The 10,531-nt window shown below is 39.7% G+C and overlaps 1 protein-coding gene across 1 annotated transcript in view; it reads left to right on the forward strand.

The window, feature by feature from the left end:
- Positions 1-23: 23 nt before the first annotated feature.
- Positions 24-10,531, forward strand: part of LOC108677403 (glutamate-gated chloride channel) — a gene marked incomplete in the record, with an annotated part of 23,736 nt that continues 13,228 nt past the window's right edge. Inside the window, 7 exon segments of the mRNA XM_018165623.2 lie at positions 24-774; positions 1,775-1,801; positions 3,143-3,261; positions 4,386-4,450; positions 4,733-4,802; positions 5,586-5,739; positions 6,424-6,506. Coding sequence (XP_018021112.1) covers positions 491-774; positions 1,775-1,801; positions 3,143-3,261; positions 4,386-4,450; positions 4,733-4,802; positions 5,586-5,739; positions 6,424-6,506 — 802 coding nt within the window.

The following is a 10,531-nucleotide window of genomic DNA, read 5'->3' on the forward strand; positions in this document are numbered from 1 at the left end:
TTACAAATGATCAGTAACTATCCCGTCACTAATAACCAGTAACTGCCCAGTTACAAATGATCAGTAACTATCCCGTCACTAATAACCAGTAACTGTATTACCCACAGATGCCGTGAAGACAACACAACTGTTCACATACACAAGTCCCGACCAACGCACTCAGAAACTCCTAAGCTTCAGACTCCAAACCCCACCACTCCCCATCTCCTCGAGGCTAGTATCCCAAAGAATGGATCGAGATTCATCCTAAGCAAGGCGAGATCCCCCTAAGCAAGGCGAGATTCCCCCTAAGTGACGCAAGATTCCCCCTAAGTGAGGCAAGATTCCCCCTAAGTGAGGCAAGATACCCCTAAGCAAGGCAAGATTCCCTCTAAGTGAGGCAAGATTCCCCCTAAGTGCGGCAAGATTCCCCCTAGGCAAGGCAAGATTCCCCCTAAGTGCGGCTAAATTCCCCCTAAGTGAGGCAAGATCCCCAACTGCCGGGGCCACAATGGACACAATCGAGGCTGTTCCTCCTCTAGAGGAAGCGAGATTGTTCTCAAGAGTCTCTAGCATCTCAAGAGTCTCTAGCATCTCAAGAGTGTCTAGCATCTCTAGAGACTCTAGCATCTCTAGAGTCTCTAGCATCTCTCGAGACTCTAGAAGTGAAGAGGAGTTAGTGAGAGGGAGGCGAGGAGTGGTGGGGAGAGTGAAGGGGAGCTGGGGAGGCGGAGGCTGCCTCATGAGGCACACGACGAGGATATTGCTGCTGGCGGTGCTCTGCTTCGTCTCCAGGTGAGGCAGAGTGAAGCTGAGTGAGGCAGAGTGAAGCTGAGCGATGCTGAGTGAGACAGAGTGAAGCTGAGTGATGGTGAGTGAGGCAGAGTGAAGCTGAGTGATGCTGAGTGAGGCAGAGTGAAGCTGAGTGATGCTGAGTGAGGCAGAGTGAAGCTGAGCGATGCTGAGTGAGGCAGAGTGAAGCTGAGTGATGCTGAGTGAGGCAGAGTGAAGCTGAGTGATGCTGAGTGAGGCAGAGTGAAGCTGAGCAATGCTGAGTGAGGCAGAGTGAAGCTGAGCGATGCTGAGTGAGGCAGAGTGAAACTGAGCGATGCTGAGTGAGGCAGAGTGATGATGAGTGATGCAGAATGAGGCAGAGTGAGGCAAAGTGAAACATAGTGAGACAGTGTGAAGCATTGGGAGGTAGACTATGATAAATTATGGAAATATGAGGCAGTGTGATGCTAACGGAGACAGAGTGAGGCAGAGGGAGGCAAAGTGTCATAAAGTGAAGAAGAATGAAGCAAAGTGAGGCTGAGGGAGACAGAATGCATAAGAATGTAACTGATATAGGCTGAATGTGGCAGAATGAGGCTTAGTGAGGCCAATTGAGATGAAATAACCCCTGGTATAATGAGACGTTAAGCCATCATGCCGGCAATTATTCACCAGTGAGACGTTGAGCTGTGTGCTGTGTCGGAGTTGTGTTTAAACGTGATATTTCTAATTAATTTTAACTGCTACTGAAGATGAGTGTGTTAGTGATTATACTGATTGTACGGACATGTATTTCATGTAATCATTCACTTCTCAAGTTTGAACTGTGAATTATTTCCTAATATTTTTTAATTGTGTAAATTTAGCAGAACGCCATACTAAGCATGTGCAGAGCGTGAAGGAAAAATTGTATTATTATCATTTTAAATTGATCTGCATTTATGTGAAACTTAATTTATATTAAATCATAGATTTTTTGCAAAAAATGTGTTTTAATTGCTGTATTTTAATTTTCCTACAGCAACCCCATGGCGCTCGCCGAACCCAAGTAAGTAAATCCCGATTGTAATATATTAAAATCACTACAGAATTAACTTGAGTATATCCCAAACGCACAAATACCAGACATCTCAAGCCCTAATGGTATTAAAATAATTTATGTAAATCATGGTTGTCATTTATTTATATCGATACCATAAATCAATTATATTTCAATCACCGAGATAAGACATCTTAAACCCTTATGATATCATAATTATTTCTTTAAAAAAAATCCTCCGAGACAAAATGTGGGTTTAAGATCAACTTTTGGACGATCGCCACGATATATTTAATCTTTGCCAATATTGAAAATGGTTTGGGAAACACGGCAAACAAAACAGCAGCCCGGGCACAACTCTCATAAGTTTATTGCTAAATTTAAATCAAAATTCATTGAGGATCAGAGAAGGATAGGCAATATGCCTGATTTATTTGTTGCTTAGTACAGGTCCGGTGGTGAACGGATTATAGAAGCGATTAATAGTAATTATTTAGTATCGATCATGCACTGTTTATGGGAAATAGAATAAGAATACGGGGGCTATTGTTTAATAATACGGGGGATGTTGTATGTTGTAAATACAACATTTTCGCTAGATTAGATTCTTATTTCGCGAGGTCTTACCAAATCTCTATATATGTCCTGAACACAACATTTTCGCTAGATTGGAAACAGTTCAATGGGTCTTGACAAACCTCTGGTTCATGGAACTTGATTACCTGAACATAGGAAGAAAGTTTCTCGTTTGTTCGTCTTTCTGGAACATTTATTGTAAGTCTAAGCCACAATAGCCCAGGATTACCAGTGGCAGCAAGATAGGCGCAGCCAAGACGGGGGTTCGAAACCCATTTTAATGTTCCCCTGGATGTCCCTTGGGAGAAGGCATCGAAGTATAGAATATAGGTGTCCCTATAAGCGTGGCCGTGGGCTGTCGCTATTCAAAACTTTTGGTAATTGACCATTGAAAAGATGTTATTAACTGAGGGTGATCGAGTTTACTAGAAAAATGTTAGCTTGACTCTACTGATAAGTTATTTGATGCGATTCGTGTGTTACTCGATATAAATAGCATCTTTATCGATATGCCATACAAGACTTTCTACAAAACTGATATCCTGATGTAACAGTCTAAAGTAATATAGTGAGGATTCATTGTATAACTTTAGCGCTATTAGAAAAATTAAATTATGCTTAGTTGCCGTTTGCGACTAACTAGACATGGAGAGCAACATAAAAATTTCTCTTTAAATAACTTTAAAATCCCTCTTTCTTAGCCTAATTGCGTTCTATGGCATACAAATGATACCACGTCAGTTGCATCTTGATGCTAAGAGATTAATGTTACAGCCACTCGAAGGACATCTCGAGTTCAAACCTACGACAAATGGAGAAATTAATCCTGGACAACATCATCGGCCCCGACAACTACGACAAGCGGATTAGGCCCGCTGGCGTCAACGATACTGGTGAGCATAAGTGTGGAAATGACGTGGAAACAACGGTAAATAAGCGTTAGGTTATTAAACGAAAGATTTTTGTTGGCCGGGCTGCAAATATGTGCAGCTAATTAATTTTAAAAATATGCGTTACATGTGATTATGAGTTGGTTTCGTGTAAATAACGTTTAATAGACGTTTTTTAAACGTCAGGAGCCTGATCGACAATTCAATAATTGTAAGTTATTACGTTTTGAAGAATTTGTTGCAAGATATGAGCTCCTTACATCAGGTGATGTGATGCCTAACATTTAAACTGTTACTGTAAAGTGCCGGGCAAACGCGTTTTCTGGGTTTAGTTCGAGCAGGATAAAATTTTAAATCAAAATTCATTAAAATTAGACTGTTTATGATTTTAATTACCAATTATTTTTGCCTTTTACATGTATCTGGTAGCTCGTCATCGGTTAACTGACTTTAATGATTTTTTATGCATCATTTCGTCGTTGTATTTTCATGACAGTGTCATTGTATATGACATGACAATGTCATTGCATGACATGACAATGTCATTGTATTCGACATGACAGTGTCATTGTATATGACATGACAGTGTCATTGTATGACATGACAATGTCATTGTATATGACATGACAGTGTCATTGTATATGACATGACAGTGTCATTGTATATGACATGACCTGTCTCTTATACACATCTAGATGTGTATAAGAGACAGTGACATGACAGTGTCATTGCATATGACATGACAGTGTCATTGCATGACATGACAATGTCATTGTATATGACATGACAGTGTCATTGTATATGACATGACAGTGTCATTGTATTTGACATGACAGTGTCATTGTATATGACATGACAGTGTCATTGTATTTGACATGACAGTGTCATTGTATATGACATGACAGTGTCATTGCATGACATGACAATGTCATTGTATTCGACATGACAGTGTCATTGTATTTGACATGACAGTGTCATTGCATTTGACATGACAGTGTCATTGCATATGACATGACAGTGTCATCGTATATGACATGACAGTGTCATCGTATATGACATGACAGTGTCATCGTATATGACATGACAGTGTCATTGTATTTGACATGACAGTGTCATTGTACCCCCAGGTCCGACGGAGGTTCACATCAACATCATGATCCGCAATGTGCAGACCATTTCTGACGTCAGGATGGTGAGTGTTGCGTCTCTGGAGCATCACTGTTTTTTCGATGAGAATATCTCGATGATGTCATTTTTTGCGGAATAATTAGTAAACCATTTTAATTGTAAGGTAAATTATAATTTTTATGCGAATATCAGGAAATTTTGTTTCGAATGTACCACTTGAATTGCTATTTTTTGAGTTTAAAATACCAGCAATTGCACGAAATTCGCAATCGATGTTTCACGCCTATTGTTTATCTGGAATTTAATTACAAAATAATTATGTTGTCTAAGACAATTCACTGTGCAGGAGTACAGCATTCAGATCACCTTCAGGGAGCAGTGGCTGGACTCCAGACTCAAGTTCGACAGCATGGCGGGTGGGTGTATAATATGAATATAATATATAATTCATCACATCTAACATGAATATTTTACAACACTTCTCTTTAACAACACTTCTTGTTGTTTGTTTGTTTGCTGCAAATCTTATAATTGATGTTTAACACACTTCAACCTCTCCAATCGATCTGAAATTCTGCACCCTTGCGTAAAATCGGAGACAATGCGTGAACCGATTGAAAGAATAAATAATAAAAAAATTAATATTGACATGTGTAACATCGGGGAGACTGACCTACTTATAAGTGTTGTCTTTAAAAAGTTATTTTCAATCGCATATTATTACTCATTATTTTATTTGTAATACAATTAACACACTTTTCAAATCACACTCCGCTGGACATTGCGACTACATAGAAATATTTTCTTCATCACTTACTCATTTCAATGTTCGAAGCGTTGCATACAGTTGATCACAAACTGCAGTTCGCACACAATAAAATTGGACACTTTACCCTAGCATCGATGCACTTCTTCCCACTGGAAAAAATGGGTCATCCTGACCCATTTTCGCTCAGCAAAGGCGAATAATTGTAATAAGAACACAATTGTGTTCTTATTTGAATAACACAGGAACCATTCATTTTTTGTATTGTACCTTTTTCGTATAGTACGTATTGGATATTTCATGTAATTCATCTTATTTTATTGTATCCTTATTTCTGATCAAATCATCTTTCTCATTGAAATAAACTCTCATTATCCTCATTAACGATAAGTGATGAATGTTATGGAGTGACATGTGTCGTTGTGGCCCGCAGGTCGCATCCAGTACCTAACTCTGACGGACACAAACATGGTCTGGATGCCCGACTTGTTCTTCAAGAACGAGAAGGACGGACACTTCCATAACATCATCTTGCCTAACCTCTACATCAGGATATTCCCCGATGGCGGCGTTCTCTACAGCATCAGGTTAGAGGAATATCTGTTTCACATTATGTTCCATACTATCTTTTTAATATTTTACTTCTCATATTATCTGTTTCACATCATCTGTTTCACATAATCTCTTTCACATCATCTGTTGTACATCATCTGTTTCACATCATCTGTTCCACATCATCTTTTTCACATCATCTGTTCCACATCATCTTTTTCACATTATCTGTTTCACATCATGTTTCACATAATCTCTTTCACATCATCTGTTGTACATCATCTGTTTCACATCATCTGTTCCACATCATCTTTTTCACATTATCTGTTTCACATCAGCTGTTTCACTTCATCTGTTTCACAACATCTCTTTCACTTTCACATCACCTGTTTAACTGCATCTCTTCCACATCATCTGTTTCACAACATCTGTTTCACATCATCTGTTTTACATCATCTCTTTCACATCATCTCTTTCACATCATCAAAACATTTATTTCTTTGTATCAATTCTTCATGCGCATCAATTCTTTACCTATGTCCGTAAATTTTTTGTACCAATTTAGTAAATTTTATTAATATTCAGAACTAATTAGCTCCGCTGGAATTTTTGATTAAAATTCAATTTAATTTTATTTTGATATAATTTCCTGAGGTTCAAGATGAATATTAAATTCAGAGGTGCTGAATAATTGACGATAAATTCACTTGTGCCACCAGGATCTCCCTGACGCTGTCGTGCCCTATGGACCTGAAGCTCTTCCCTCTGGACCGCCAGCAGTGCCAGCTACAGATGGCATCGTGTGAGTACTGGCACTGTATCTTTATTTTATTCTATTGTATATATTAATACAAAATTATATTGTATATTTGTATACATAATTATATTGTCTATCTTTATTTTATTAGATTATTTGATTATAGTGATCTGGGGCTGAACGATCAGAAATAGGCACGCGTTTGTAACTTCGCCAGCCAATCACTGACGGTTTTTTCTAGTTTAACCCACCAATCACAGACGATAAATCTGTCGCTACACATGTGGCGGATGGTACAGGTCTTGCTATACAATGGAATTAACTCAAGTTCTATGAGTCGGCGATGGTTTAGAATGGTTTATTTACGCATGACGGACAATGAAGTATTGGCAGGCACATGAATGACTACACACAGACTGAATTAGTATGACATGTGATATGGACGCTTGCTAGTGATTGACTGACGGAGATGAGAAGAATGGACTATCGTTACTTACTAACTACAAGTTACGTGACGATCCCGTATGTTACGGTCGGGCTTACGTTAGTTTCCCCGACAACACATGCTTAGGCCGCTATGTGTGCGATAGGCCGCTACTTGCACTTAAAATATGAACGCTACGTGTAATTGGGAGCCTGCGCGTTATACTTTATAGTGATAGTACGGCTCAGACGATCAGCTTTTTCACCGACAATGAATACTTTCATACATTGGATCAAGACTCCCTCTAAATAAAGAAAAATATTCTACTTTCTTTTTTGAGGAATTGTCTGCTATTTTTATGAATTCTTAGGAATTGAATTATCACCAGAAATTTGTAGTCATTTCTCATGTGCCTCGCGGGGAGGCAAAAAAAAATCGTCGCTGAGCAGCTTTGCCTAAAACGGCAAGGAAATTTGGCCTGAATTGAGTCATCGTGTGCGGGGAAGCTGAGCGTCATTTTCCAGTCTGGCGCCGCTAACGATGTTGACTTGCCCAAGACCGCTTCATCCGGGCATATTCTGGCGACATCCTGCACGGGTCTAAACCAAGAGGCTTTAAGCCTCTTCTTGAAGAGGAGCGAGGTTATTCTTAAAGAGGCGTTAGGCTCTTCTTAAAGAGACGTGAGGCTCATCTTAAAGAGGCGTGAGGCTCTTCTTAAAAATGCGTGAGGCTCTACTTAAAGAGGTTGGAGGCTTTGCTTAAAAATGCTTGAGGCTCGCTTTAAAGAAGTGCGAGACTCTTCTTAAAGAGAAGCGAGGCTCTGTTTAAAGAGGTGCGAGGCTCTTCTTAAAGAAGCACGAGGCCCTTTCTAAAGAGGCTTGAGGCACTTCTTAAAGTGGCATGAGGCACTACTTACAGAGGCGCGAGTCTCTCTTTAAAGAGGTGCGAGGCCTTCAGTGCCTCATTAGCTGTGTTACCGAGCACCTGCTCTCATTAAATATCTCTGTGCTAAATATTATGTTAACATTATTACTTATTTATTTATTATTATCGGCTGAATGTTATTTGGCTCAGCAGAAACTCTGACTAAGCACTGAGTCCTATACAATTTTATACAACTACAAGTATTCAATTCGAGTTTGCTAATATTTTTATAAAGTTTCTTCAGCTGCATGTCGCCGCAAATATCGTGCATATATATATTCACCTTCGATTGGAAGATTTAGCTTGATTTGAATGCATTATTTTACTGTTATCAATGAGTTTTATTGCGTTGTTGAAAAGTTGAAAAGAGTTGAAAAATGTGATCCAACACGCTACGAAGACAAACATTAATAATGACCTAAACAACGTCGTTTGGACCATAACCAGCCACTGAAATGCAAGCCATTCCATAAAGCGGCGTCCTCAGGGCTGGCCGACCGTCGGCCACTGAATGGCCGCCGATGATCCGTACATAATTTCCACGATTATTGACCTGTTAACTGATCAGGAGCTCCCCATTAAAAGACGGATCCGTGCCCACGCAATCACCGGGGCTACCCACACCCTCTGCACCTCACGCTACCCAGTGCAGAGTGTACCTCACGCTACCCAGTGCAGATTGTACCTCACGCTACCCAGTGCAGATTGTACCTCACGCTACCCAGTGCAGATTACCCAGTGCAGATTATACCTCACGCTACCCAGTGCAGATTGTACCTCACGCTACCCAGTGCAGATTGTACCTCACACTACCCAGTGCAGATTGTACCTCATTCACATTGTACTTTTTCTAATCCAACTCACGACTTCTTGCGTGCGCGGTTAGTACGTGCTGAGGCCGGGCCAGATTTGAAATAATTCTCGAGTTCGACTGTATCCAGTGTCAATCAGGCGTCTCATTCTATTCATTATAATTATATTCTAATGTTAGATAATCTGTTAGTGCGATGTAAGAATCACTGGACGTGGTAGAGTTTGATCGAAAAGTCCTTGACCTGAGTCGGCAGGGAAAACATCACGTGATAAATCACGCGATCAAGACTTCAGCAGTGGGCGGAAGTCGTGATTCTATTGAAGGGCTGGTAACCTTAGTAAGGCTCCATCAACTGACATGTACGCCGTCATGTAATTCGAGTTAGAGCTACTCCAACCTAACGGTTGACGTCTTAGTATTATAGCACTAATATAACTGATGCATTAGTCATTACCACCCCATATCAAGAAAAGTTCTCTAGACAGATGGTGTCCTACTTATCCCTCACACATTTAGTCAACGAATCCCTGTCCTCAGGTATAAATTTATAATCAGTCAGGTGCATAGTGCTTAATTTGGCCGCCTGACAACAGAGGAAGTCGTGGGTTTGGATATCACATAGTAAAGCGGAGCCAAATACTCTTGATGTGCACGATTTAAGAAATTTAGCGCTCTCAATGTCATCGCAATGATGAATCGGACAATTTGCACCACACACGATCACTGGTTGACATTACCGGCCCGGAGTCATATGCTTTATTTTCATCAGGATATTACCGGCATATTTAGCATCTAACCCAAAAGCCAACGGTCGTATTTCGATAATTATGTAATTATTATAAGAGTTCTTATAATTCTAACTGTTTTTTATTTTGAACTATGATAGCTTAGTTTTGTTCAAAGTAATTGAAAGTCCTTATATCAAGTTTTGAGTACGCTAAGGTATATTTGTATCGAGTCGCTATTTGCACCAAATGTCTTCAGAAGCCAAGTTCAAAAATCCTGAGTGCATATTTTATTCTTTAACTTTCGTTTCTTATCGACTTTAACTGTGAAATTTTGCACTTTTCAATTCTTTTACATTCCTGCATTCAAAAAAGATCTCATAGCATCAGAAGTATCGCTTAGTCTTGTATTGAAGTTTGTTTTCACAGTATTTCTGTTATTGGCTAAGAACGCGCAGCTCATAGTACGTAATTTAGATTGTTTTGGATTTTCAGCGTGAAATACACGTGATTTCGATATTGAAAGTTTATGCTGTCAGTGTTCCAAGACAAACTCTAAAAAATAAATTAATTTCGCAGGAATACAAAATTATTTTTAAAAACTCGATTTTTTTTCCGAATTGTTATTGTCCAGACTGCTAGTGGCATGGTTTGAACCTGTGAATAGTAATACCTGATTAAACTAGGAGGGTTAATTATGATTGAGCCTGGAAGACGTTTACTGAATCATACACATTATTCAAAACTATTATATAATATTATTTGTGAACGGTTCTTCTAAGTGAAGTTATTTGTGAGAATTTTAATGCAAAAATCACAGAATGCGCGCACTCGGAGAATTGTGACGGCCATTGTCCAATAAGCGGTTCATTTTTGCCATTGAATGGGTCATCCTGGCCTAGCGGGTGATGATGGAGTTTTTTGGAGTGCAGGTGATGATGGAGGTTTTTAGAGTGCGGGTGATGATGGAGGTTTTTAGAGTGCGGGTGATGATGGAGTTTTTTAGAGTGCTGGTGATGATGGAGGTTTTTAGAGTGCGGGTGATGAAGGAGGGCTTTAGAGTGCTGGTGATGATGGAGGTTTTTAGAGTGCAGGTGATGATGGAGGTTTTTAGAGTGCGGGTGATGATGGAGGTTTTTAGAGTGCTGGTGATGATGGAGGTTTTTAGAGTGCGGGTGATGAT

Source organism: Hyalella azteca, unplaced genomic scaffold (genome assembly GCF_000764305.2).
Source record: "Hyalella azteca isolate HAZT.00-mixed unplaced genomic scaffold, Hazt_2.0.2 contig168, whole genome shotgun sequence".
Lineage (NCBI taxonomy): Eukaryota > Metazoa > Arthropoda > Malacostraca > Amphipoda > Hyalellidae > Hyalella > Hyalella azteca.